At 43.8% G+C, this 12,300-nt stretch overlaps 1 protein-coding gene across 2 annotated transcripts in view; it reads right to left on the bottom strand.

Moving 5' to 3' along the window:
• The window catches only part of DHX9 (DExH-box helicase 9), a 34,443-nt gene that overhangs the window by 8,457 nt on the left and 13,686 nt on the right, over positions 1 to 12,300 (bottom strand). For both annotated transcript variants that reach the window (XM_084851315.1, XM_084851316.1), the window contains 13 exons: positions 11,384 to 11,473; positions 11,121 to 11,282; positions 10,879 to 10,956; positions 10,137 to 10,328; positions 8,634 to 8,775; positions 8,215 to 8,297; positions 6,961 to 7,117; positions 6,442 to 6,542; positions 4,714 to 4,927; positions 4,425 to 4,519; positions 4,226 to 4,299; positions 1,367 to 1,519; positions 499 to 659 (listed from right to left, as the gene is read on the bottom strand). In XM_084851315.1, coding sequence (XP_084707441.1) covers positions 499 to 659; positions 1,367 to 1,519; positions 4,226 to 4,299; positions 4,425 to 4,519; positions 4,714 to 4,927; positions 6,442 to 6,542; positions 6,961 to 7,117; positions 8,215 to 8,297; positions 8,634 to 8,775; positions 10,137 to 10,328; positions 10,879 to 10,956; positions 11,121 to 11,282; positions 11,384 to 11,473 — 1,702 coding nt within the window. The remainder of the gene's footprint in view (positions 1 to 498; positions 660 to 1,366; positions 1,520 to 4,225; positions 4,300 to 4,424; positions 4,520 to 4,713; positions 4,928 to 6,441; positions 6,543 to 6,960; positions 7,118 to 8,214; positions 8,298 to 8,633; positions 8,776 to 10,136; positions 10,329 to 10,878; positions 10,957 to 11,120; positions 11,283 to 11,383; positions 11,474 to 12,300) is intronic.

Genomic DNA, 12,300 nt, shown 5'->3' with positions numbered 1-12,300 from the left:
AACAACTGCCTTTCATAGGTAGTAGCATTTATGGGCATATCTGCAAGGTATCGTATCATACCATTCAGAATTAACACATTTCTTTAGAAAATTTTAATCTCACCTTTCCACTATAGTGGCCCACAAAGGCAACTTGCATATCCATCCAATTTAACACAATATAAATAATCAACAGTAAATAATAACAAATGAACTAAAAAAGAACTAAAAAATACAAAACCAATGTAGACACACAGAATAAAAAGGCAAAGCAGTTACAACAACCCGGGTATCTTAATTGCTGTAAAAGTTCAGGCAAACAGGGCAGAAGTAACATGCGTTTAAAAGAGTAATTTGACCTCTGAAAATGGGAGCACCTAGAGAAAGGCTTGACAAAAATCAGATGATTAACTTCTGACTGGGCCTGCATTAGATATGAATGACAGCAAGTATATGACATGGAAATTAAGAACAGAGAACACCATCTACGTTTACTGACAGGAAGGGTAAGCCAAGTACCTCTGAGTGTGTGCTCTGCTTCAATCACTGCGTCCAAAGGGGGTGGCTCTATAGCTTTGGCCAGAAATTGTCCAATCCCTCCCAGTCTTAGTAGTTTGATGCTCAATGCAATTTCATGTAGGGGTGTTCGGAACATCTCAGGGGTCATATGAGTCTCAAGCCTGGAGGCAAAATGAAGGGGCGGGGGGGGAATTTTGGATATGTTCATCTCCGCAGGTCATGCTAGTAGCTCCTGCCAACAGTACTCTGTGAGTCATGTACACACCACAAGAGCTCTCCAGAAAGCATATTGCTTTAACAGTGTAAAAGACCTTTTCAGGATCCCCCCCGCATGTGAAAATCTCCCCCCCTCCCCCCCGCTTTGAGACATTTTCTTCCCATCAGATTAATTCTGGTATTAGAGCTGGGTTGGGGAAAAACCATCTTCAAGCAGCAGAACGTGGGGAGGGAGCTGGCGGAGTGGGGCAGGTTTCATTCCCATCTCCCAGCACTCCTTTTAGTGTTAGAAGTTAATCCCCAGAGCCTCGCTTTATAGCAGAACCGGCAAGCACATGTTTAATACACATACAGATCAGGTTTGGGCCCTTAATGAGAGTAGAAGAGGCGCAACAACTCACAGAAGCTGGCACAGTAACAACAGCAAAGTGAACAAGGTCATTTCAACATAAAGTGGATAAATTTGCCTAATGGAAATCCATGCAGATTTACAACCACAGGCTACAGTTTCTCTCTGCATGTATCGTAAGGAAATACAATTCATTTCCACTGCCATGATTGCTGTGGGTCTGGGTTCAACCTGGCTTTCCTAGTTCAGTTTAAGTGCTTACTCAGTTCCCGAGCACTGAGAAGCAGCAGAACTCAAGCCTACCTCTCAAAGCGGGCTCTGCTGCAGAGATGAAAACAAAATCCAGGGCGGACGCGACCAGCTCGTCCTTTCCGCTGCTCCAGGTTAGTTTTTGAGGCCCACACAGTGGCATAGTTGGTCATGTTGTTGTGAGCGGTAAACAGTTTCACCTTTTGTCTGCAAAGCAAGTTGGAAAAATTGCGTATCAAATAAGTTCGAGTTCCCAAATGTTGAAAAACAACAACAGCAGCATAAATATTCTTTGAAGATTACAAAATAACGAACCCCACACCTTCAGGCTAATAGCGCTCATGAGTCGCTTACAGTACAGGGCCAGTTCATGCAGGACTGAGATGGTTTCATGAGCCTGCGAACTCTAACCACACAAAGACATTTGGAGGAACAGCACTAAGTCAAAGAGACAGTTGTAAATCAGCCACTAGGTTGGCACTGGCCCAGGAAAAAATGTGGCTTAGAAGGAATATAAAATGGAAAAATGCAAGGCCTAAACTGGATGAGGAAGGGTTTTACCTCACCTCCTCCACTTGAGGATGCAACTTGATCCCTGCCTCCAAGCAGCAGAGCTTCCCAATCTAGATCACCCTACAACTTTAAAGCAGGGAAGGCCTTTAATAGCAGTGGTTAAAAGCTTCACAGGTGATCCAGGAAATGTCCTTAAATTTAGGCTCAAAGTACACATGACATTAATATTCACTAATCTAAAGCAGCCACGTGGGCTGCAGTCTCCAATGGAAGACAGGCGTTTTGACATCCCCACCCCTCACAAGTATGCTTGCCCCCAGGAAGCTGCTTTTCATCCCTCAGAGGAAAAGCAAGGAGTATCCTGCAGGACCAAAAGCAGCTTGAGAGTTGATCTGGAGGCGGCAAACTTGTAGAGAAAAACGTGTTTAAATGCCATCCCCACCACGTCCCAGAACTAGTAGATGGCAGCCTGGATAGCTGCTTTAGGTAAAAAGAGAACATGTTGGGGAGAAGACATGATCCATGTGTCCTAGTTGAACATCTTGAGGGTAGCTCAGTTTCCTACATTGCTCCAAGGAGAACCTAAAGACAGTTCTATAGAACTGCGTGGAAGGGTGCACATTCTGTGGGACTGAGTCTCACCGCCCCTTTTGTGCATCTGTCCAAGGACAATTCAAAGTGCTTATTTTAATCCTGAAGGACGGTCTTCTCCCATAGGAACCTGCCCAGACTCTTCTCCAAAGCCTGTGCCATTGGGGATAAAGGAGAGTGAAATCCAGGCATCTACCATTTTCAACTGGCCTTTATAGCAGAGCCAATAACTGTGACAGTCCTTGTCCCATCCAGTTGGGCAGAAGCAAGCCCTCCCGACAGCAGCTAAGGAAGCCGCGCCCCCCAACACACACACCCCTCCCTTTCCTACAGGAAAGGGAGATGGGGAGTGTGTCAGCTTGGCTGACGCTAGGCAGAGGCAAGGGGCCTTTACCAGCCATCGAAGAAGATGGAGCAGGACGAGTGGGGTGGGGCTGCCAGTTTGCCCTTCGCACTGACAGGGTGCTCCAATTGCCTCAGCAGCGCAGTAGCCTAACTACGCCAAGACTTCCTTCTAGTCTGGGATGAGGGCAGGGAGGCAGGGATCCCCACACAACTGCTGGGATGATCCCCACCCACTTTTGCAGCTCCAAGGCTGGCTGCTTATCACCCTTGCCATGGCGAGCAAAAATGCAGACAGCTTGATGAAATCCGCAGAACTAGCTTCACAGCACCAACATGTCATTTTCCATGCATCACCTTTGGCGTGTGTGTGCAGTATAATTCATGACTTTATAAAGGTTCTGTTTAATAGCTACATTTAAAAAGACAGATGAATCCAGCTTACAAAGATACTGCCAATTCCATTCTTATGTTCAGTCACTGTCATTTCAAAATCCTGTGCTCCCACTATTAAAATAAACCTTGCTTCCTGCTTGGTTCACATTACAAAAGGAAGAGCAAGAGATAAGGGGGCCTGAGTAAGCATCTCTCTGGCCAACAGGGCTGGGCGAGGCTTGTTGCATCAACCACCATTCTGTTCTTTGTCTTCCCTGCAGGAAGTGGTGATGGTTCTATACCCAATTCTTTAGTTAAACTAGAAGTAGTTATCAGTCCTTGGGTCAAAGGTGGTCACAATTCTCTGCAGCAGGGGTGTACAACCTTTCCAGTGTCAGAGGCCACATCGGGTGCTGGAAATCCTATTGGGGGCTGCACAAGAAAAGGGGGCACACCCAGAGCAAAAAGAGAGGGATGTCCGAAGCAAAAGCAGGTTTATCACTTTCTTTATTCTGGAACAAACGCAACTGTTGGACTGAGAAAAAGCACTGGAGCAGAACTTCCCATCCCATCCAGTTTATAAGGTGCACCCCCTGATCCCATCTCCATCTGTTTAAAATCCCATTTATATTTTATCCCCCTTCATTCATCCTTATCCACCACCACCCTCCACTGCTTCTTGAAAGCATTACCATACTTTCAGTTACTAAAGTTTTCTTGGCATAGCCAGCACCAGAAGGGAGTTCTGGCTGGCTGACAAGCTGCCCAGCAACACTCTGATGGACACTACTCCAGAACTCTATGGTTCCTGCCATAGCTGCCCCATTTTCAAGAGCGTCAGCAGAAGTAAACAAAGAAGTAATAAGGAAGTGTTCTTCTAGCTCAGAGAACATTAAAAGTACAGAATGAATGGGGAAACAGTTATAGTGGCAGGTGTGTGTATTTTAGTCTAGTGGTTTGTTAACTGTAACAGGTGAAAAAGGTTCTCCAAGCTTAATCTTCAGTTTTCTAGGAGGCATAGTAACACAATGTGGCGTAGTAACACAAAACCCATTTTGCAGCTCAATAAAAACAATAGGAGGAAAAACTCACTTGCATGAATCAATAACATAGACAACATCATTGATGGTAATGCTAGTCTCGGCAATGTTTGTCGATAGAATTACCTGGGAAGACAAACATAAGTTTATTCTGAATGCAAGGCTTTATGACAAATGTACCGAGGTGAACCCCAAGATTACCCTGGACTACCTACTATCCTCCTTGCCTAGCATAGACAAGAGAGGCTCACCTTGGTCATACCAGGGGGCACTGGGTCAAACACTTTGCGCTGCTCCTCTCGAGGAATCTGAGAATGCAGAGGAAGAATTCTGTACCGCTGGCTTCCTATAGTAAGAGCACATGGAAGGAAATGTTTTAAAAGCCCAAACAAATGCACATCTCTCTCTCTGACCCACTATTTTAAATATTGCTATTCACTCTTTCAGTCACTCATTTCTTGTGCACAAAAGGGAAGCTATTCCACCTTCAAGAACACCTCAGAAAAGAAATAGGAGAAAAAAGCTGAAAGCTGCTTGTACCAAAGTGTGGATTCATTTCCAGGTATTTCTGCATGGTGTATATCAGATTCCAGCCAGGCAAGAAGACGAGGACTGCTCCTGGTGCATTCAAGGTCTCAATATACTTCAACAGGGCCTCGATGAGCTCAAAGGGGGTTTCCTTCTCATTCAACTGGGCCATGCGGTGTCTAGTTTCTGGGCCATATTCATCACTACAGATAAGGTTGCAATTGGCCTACAAGAGAAGAGAACATGGTACACGTAAGACACCTTCTTTAGTAACAGTATTTTTATGCAGCTCACTATCAAGAGGTTGAGGAAGCAGAAAGACACACAAATACCCTGAGTAAGAAGGGTTGCAATTATAGGCTCAGTTCTCGGTGCTCCAGACTAGGGTTGGCAGAGAATTTCTCCCCGAAACTTCGGGGGGCCGAGCGCCAACGTGTTCGGCCCCCCGAACAAATTTCGGGGAGAAATTCTCCGCCCCCCCCCGCGATGGGACTTACCTTTGCCGAATGTCCCTCCCGGTGGCGGGTCCCGGCGGCGGTTCGTCAGGTCTTCGTCAGGGGCGGGGGCGGCAGCCGATCTTTCAACCGGCTGCCGCCGCCGTCATTCCAATAAAACTAAAAAAAACACAACTCCCCCGTGATAGGCTACGTGACGATTAACGTAGCCTATCACGGCTAGATCTGCAAAGTCAGCCGTGATAGGCTACGTAAATCGTCACGTAGCCTATCACGGGTGACTTAAAAAAAACAAAAACGCGTACGGATAATGGCGGCCCCCATAGGGAGCCGCCATTCCCGTTCCTTATTTGGTCGCTGTAGTCTACGTAAAGATTTACGTAGACTACAGCGACCAAATAAGGAACGCGAATGGTGGCTCCCTATGGGGGCCGCCTTTATCCGTACGCGTTTTTTTTTTCAAGTCACCTGTGATAGGCTACGTGACGATTTACGAAGCCTATCATGGCTGACTTTGCAGATCTAGCCGTGATAGGCTATGTTAATTGTCACGTAGCCTATCACAGGAGCGTTTTTTTTTTTTTAACTTTTAATTTCGCCGCCGGGCGAGGCGCCTCCTCCCCCGCCTGAATTTCGGCCAGGCAAGGCGGGAAGCCTCCCCCCCGGCCTGAATTTTGGCCGGGCGAGGCGGGAAGCCTCCCCCCGCCCCAGCCTGAACTTCGGGGGGAGAGCAGCAAAGCGCCTCCCCCCACCGCAAAAAGCTGCGAGACCAGGTAAGTGGGTTTCGTGCACCCCTACTCCAGACTTGAAATTTATCCTAGCCCTACTATCAATGTTGTATCTTACACAATCTGCTGCCAAAACTATTACCTTTCCTCCAATAAGAGATGATGCTTGACTATCCAACATATAGTTAAGTTAGTACCACCCAAGCCACCTTACTCATTTCCTAGTGTGGGTGTGTGCCTTCTAGTAAACTACAAAAGCTCATCATGAAGTCCCGATGCTCTTAGTTTTAAAGTGCTCTGGCTCCTAACTGAAACACAGCCCTGCTCTCCACATGAGAGGAGTATAGATTTTATTGTTGTTTATTATTCAAAGAAGCCAAAGCTCAAAGTGGCATACATGTGAGAACTTAAAACCATTACAATTCATTCAACAGAACCATAAATTATCACAAAGAGTATATTTATGAATGCATTGCCATTACTGTTCGAGTTCTTATGAAAGCTGCTGAAATTTTACATGGGAAATGCAACAAAAAAACCCTCCCTAGCCAACGCACATCGTCGTCTTCACCACCTTCTTCATCCTTATCTTTCTTCTTCTTGTCCTTTGGTGGAGGAATGAATTTAGTCATCTGAATGCAGTCTTCCAGAAAATATTCTAAAACAGATAGAAAATTATCAGCTAACCACTTAAAAGGACTCTGCTGGGATTTCCTGCAGGGTGACCCATAGGATCTTGAAGATGAAGGCTTACTTCCCTCATGCCTAAAACAATTTGCAAAAATTAAAAAAGTGATACCCCGAAACCCAAAGTGCTAGTGATTTTTTCTCCACATGAAAAGGTACAATCAAATAGGTGTTGTATAAGCTTTAGAACTACATTATCTCACTACTGTTGCCAGTACAAATACAATCTTCCAGGCTCCATTTTTGGCATTAGCTACACAGTAATATCAGCTCAGTATTTCAATCAGTGTTTAACACTAACACCTGAACACTAAATGGCATTGTTTTCTCTATTACACACAAAAACAAACTGGAAAGCTTTTCAAATACTCCCTCGGGCAGTTGTTCACCTTGAACCGGGAAAGTTCTGCCATAGACTTCAATGATAGGGCAATTGAAGAAATATTCACAGAACATGCTGGTATCAATGGTGGCAGACATGAGGATGACTCTGACTTCAGGGTAGGCCTGAACTACGTCCCGCAGAACCACCAACAGGAAGTCTGTCTGTAAAGAGAAAGAGGGCAATTGTTCAGAAAAATAGATCTGGACTCTGGTAAATCTCAGAACAACCATTACGCTCCTGCCTGCTCCCTCCTGTCATTAGTGAAGGCCCTTTTGGTGGTTCTGCATGCTCCCTGGATTCATGTAGCAGCCACTTAAAAAGGGCATTTAGTGTAGGTGTCTCTGCCCCTGGAATACTTTGCTCCTGTAATTAAGGAATACAACAACCATTGTGAGCTTTAGGCATATGCTAAAAACATTTCTTTTCATTCAAGCTTTTCCAGGTTACTTCCTGTCAATCGAGTATGCTGCTGGTCACTTTCAGATACGTACATTTTGAAATGGACAATTTAATATGCTTATATTGTATTTTATTGTGTTCATACTTGCTTGATATTGTACACTACTTTGGTACATTTCTTTAAGCAGTATACAAATGTATTAAATAATCAATTGAGGTACTTACCTAGAATACTACTACTTTGCATCTATAAAGCAACTGTCCAAAGCACTTTGCATCATTATCTTGTAACCTTTCAACAACCCTTAAAAGGTAGCTGACAGTGGCTTGCCCAAGGACCCTAGTGAGTTCATGGCAGAGATGGTGACATTCATATTGGGGTCTTCCTTATTCACAGCTCAGTCTCTTCGCCATCATGTTACAACTAAAGGATCCAAACCATCATCATGAAGTGATATCAAAGCCTCCCTTCTAGCTTTCCTCCATGTGATGCATACTGAGAAGCTTTGGAGTACATCTTTCGGGTTTACTCAAGAGTATAGGACCAATGAATAACTTTGTACAGCTATTTTCTATAAACAATTCACCTAAAGAAATATTATGTTTAGCTCTACGTACTTGCAACAGATCTCTAGCAGTGGCTAGAGGTGAGCAAGGCACCGACTAAAAAGATTAAGATATCCTAGTTTTAAAGCTGCACAGAGTGTGCACACAAGCCCTGTGGAGGCAAAACATACCAAAGCCACAATAGAAGCACTTGCTCTCTTTCACATGGCACAACAGCAAGAACTCTTATAAAATGTATACAGAATCAGGTAGCAAAAAACCTCTGCTGGGAAAGAGTTCAAAGCTTACTCACATTAATATCTCTCTCATGGATTTCATCCACGATAACGTGACTGATTCCTCTGATACCAGCTTCCAGCTTTCTCAGGAGAACACCTTAAAAAAACAGATCCATGCCAATCAATGAAGAGGGATGTCAGACAAGTGATAGTTTCACCCAATCTATTAGAGAGGGCACTGTAATGCACTATACACAGCCACTGTCTAAAATCTCATGACATCTCCTTGCTTCATTATGGAAAAAGTGAGAAATGGGGAAAACAGAAAAATCCCCAGACCCCCCTTTTAACGGCTACTATGGATTCAGCATCTACCTCATCTCCCTAACAAGCCCCGCCAAAACACAGGAGGAAATACTTTCGTTTTCAGTCATTTCAGTCCATTCCCTCTCCATCCTGGCCTAAAAATGAGAATACAGAAACCAGCACACACCTACAGTACAGAACATCACACTGGCATGGGGCCGGGGAAGCACCGATTCAAAGCGGACACTATAGCCACAGCTATTCCCAGGTTCTTCTCCTCTCTCATAGGAGACGCGTTCTGCCACTGAAACAGCACTGATCCTCCTGGGCTGTGTAGAAAGGACATTTTTCACACAGTTCAAATATGAAAGCTTCCCCAACTCACCCACAGCAGTCCCCTGCAACAAGCAGGGAATCTAGTGTTCTGCAGTATTTTTTCACATCTGTGCAGGGACAGTGCTTAAAAATTCATGTGGGCACTACACAATCTGAAATATTGCTCCAGGCATAACTTTACTACTGCAAAGCACATGTTTAAAATGGCCACCATGAAATTAAGGAAATGAACGGATTTGTCCCAACTCCATTATAGTCAGGACACACACTACAAACAACTCTGATCTTTTAGCTAAAAAATACCTGTATCTCACTTAGTTCTCTCTTAAACAGATAACTGAAAATAAAATCTAATATTTACATTGACTGGGTTTGCACAACACAACAACCCACCATGGGCAGCCAGCCAGCCATGGTTGGTTGTCATGTTGTCCAAACCATTCCAACCATTTCCCCCCCTTTTCAAGAACAAGCCATGCTGAGAACCCATGGCTTGTTGTAGGGTTGTTCGTACCCACAACGGCTTGTCATGTCGTCTGAACCCAAGAGACCGATTTTATCATGGATTGTCGTGATTGGTCAAAGAGCCACTCAGGAAGAGCGGCGAAAGAGCCCATGCCACCCTGTCTTCGTGATCTCGCCGGTGACTGCCCTTCCAATGATGCCAAAGTGGCACTTTGAAAGGACTGCCAACTTGTTCCCCAGTTTTTTAATGTTATTTTTCAGTGCCTCAAAAATATACAACTAGGGTTGCAATTTTTTTAAATTATTATTATTTTTGTTTTCCTTTTGCAAGTGCGCCGTTACAGCTGTCTGATACCTGCAGTCTTGCCTGGTCAATTTCCTTGTCTGTATCAGCTGTCAAAGAGAGAGGCAAAGTGGAGTAGGTAACATACAAGGAAATTGACAAGACAAGGGTGCATATAGGCTAATTTGAGCACAGTTGCAAAGGACTTTGGGAGATATAGTAAAAGAAAGGAGGGACCCAGTAGCATAAGTCAGTGGGACCAAAAATGGGGTGGGGGAGCTAAAGGCTTGAGCATGAAAACCTAGTGGAAAAAGTTCAGCAGAAGTGGAGAGTCAGTTTTAATAAACTGAGGGACATCTATCTGCAAGCTTTTCCTAATAAGATACGTTTCTCAGCCACTACCAGGTAAACTACTGCACAAATACATGAACAAATGGCAAATTAACATCACAGGTGTATTGGAGCAGTATATATGGCATCTGCACCGTAACAAAATAGGAGTTAAATGTATTAAGGCTTGGCTAACTATTAGGTTTAGTGGCAACTAAATCTTATGGGTATTATTGCCAAACGTCAATCACATATACACTTTGACTAGGCTCTTACTTGAGTCACAACAATGCTACATTCAGCAGCTCTTCCACTGTGGATATATTCATCCAGGATGTACTGTGGAACCTGTGTGGTTTTGCCACACCCCGTGGCCCCACGGATAATGACAACAGAATTTTGATGGATGGCTTCCAGAATCTCTTGCTCAAACTTCTTCACAGGCAAGGTTTCCCTTTCTTGAAGAATCTGGGACAGAAAATAGTTTGTCATTAGTACTCAGTAATTATAATCTGGCAACTGGCTGAATCATTCTCCTTAGCAAATAAATCACCCACTCCAAATAAATCACTTCTGTACTTTTTGAGAGTTTGGAAGGAGACGTGTGGTTTTTGGCTTCTTCCCTCTCCTCATATAAAACACATATACAGTTCACACACTTTTCATGTGTATGTGTGTGTTCACTCATGCACATGTGTCATACTGGTGGATGAGCTTCCAACAGGTCAGAGACCGAAATCTACATCCTCCGACAATGGCAGATGACTGGCTCTAGAAAGGGAGTGCCTAAGTCCAGCCCCTGGCCAAGTCTATCTCCAAAGAACCTACCTCGTGGCGAATGGAGAAGTGTCCAGGACAGTTACCAGGAGGTGACAGTAAGGGAGAAGATGAGTGAAGGTGGAGCACTGCATATCATGGGAGTTGGGCTTACTGGCAGACCACTTGTATGTGGAGTTTGACTAAACCAGACTGATATGCATTCTGGCTAGTAACTGCTGTCTAATGTCAGCAGACTTACTTTCTGTAGGTCTTGATCATTTTCCAGCTGATACATGAGGTTGCTTTTCAGGTCAATGCTTATCTGCTCTGGTGTGGCCTAGAAAAAGAACAAAGGACTTGAAGACACATATTAATTTAAAATGGCTACAATTAAGCCAATTAAGTGGACAGTTAATGTACTTCACAAGAGGCTTTGGTAAAGGGGGAAAATGGTTGGAAACGTAAGATAAATTTATGAGAATTTGTAAACTGCAGACTTACATATGCCAGAGGACCTTCATCAATATTGCAACTGGTCCATGGATTCCAGTTTGACTGAGGGGGTGACCATGGCACAACCCCCATTTGATTCTGTTTTTGGGATGGTTCAAAGTGGGCCAACTTTCCAATGTTGAGTACAGCCGGAAAGCTGGGATCCTCAGGCTGCAAGTTAGAAAAATAAAATTCTACTCTCTGAAAACTGACAGAACCCCATTGACTGGGAAAGAAAGGGAGAAAGAAAACTTTCTTGACCACACACTCACTGGTGGAACGATTTCAAGACCCATCTCTTCTACAATACTTTGCAGTTGACTTTCCAAATCAACGGAGAGGTTGACTTCATAAGGCTCCACCTATGGAATTAAATGAGTGAGGATCCAAATTAGCCACATAATGACAGGCTCAGATTAAATAAGAAACCAAAGTCCTTGAAATATATACTGGCACAGTATCACACTTAAGGAAAGATACAAAATATTCTTGGATCAAAGACAAATAGGAAAACAGTCATGTTAAACCATTAAAGTAGCTTCATTAAAAAAAAATTATATGCATGTGCTAGATGTAAAATCAACACATGGCACAAACACTGTATAATACAGAACTTTAAAAATGATTTGCCACAGAATAAACAAACATTAAAGGAGGGAAACACAAAGAAATGGTTTAAAAACCAGTATGAATACTTCTAGATGCTAGCAAAGTAAGATGTAGCAGGAAATACTTTTAAAACATTGACTAAGCTAGGCTGACTCTCAGGGGCTGTTCACATGTAACAGCGACAAATCCTGTGTTAATTAACCCACGATCTGCCATGGCATGTCACGGGCATGTTCTGCAGCCTTTTTGAATATTCAACCCCTGATCAGGTGATCAGGGATTGCTATGTAACATCCGAGCTAAGACGCTATACGTTAATCACAGGTTAAACAACCCACAAATAACCTAACTACTAATTGTAGTTTATCTGTGGGTTGTTTAACCCACAATTAACCTATAGGGCCAATTCGCACACAACAAACCACCATGGATTAATTAACCCTCGGGGTGCTGTGGTGCATGCCAGCTGCTGTTCTGAATCTTTAAGCCTGAGCAGGCATGGCTTGTCGTATTAGACAACCCTCAAATAACCCAAGGTTTGTCTTAGGGTTATTTGAGGGTTGTCTAAATCTCAGACAGC

Source organism: Heloderma suspectum, chromosome 4 (genome assembly GCF_057233095.1).
Source record: "Heloderma suspectum isolate Gila_16-S chromosome 4, 16-S_ref, whole genome shotgun sequence".
In the NCBI taxonomy this organism is placed as follows: domain Eukaryota; kingdom Metazoa; phylum Chordata; class Lepidosauria; order Squamata; family Helodermatidae; genus Heloderma; species Heloderma suspectum.
The sequence above is the reverse complement of the archived record's forward strand: the minus strand, read 5'-3'. Positions and strand labels throughout refer to the sequence as shown.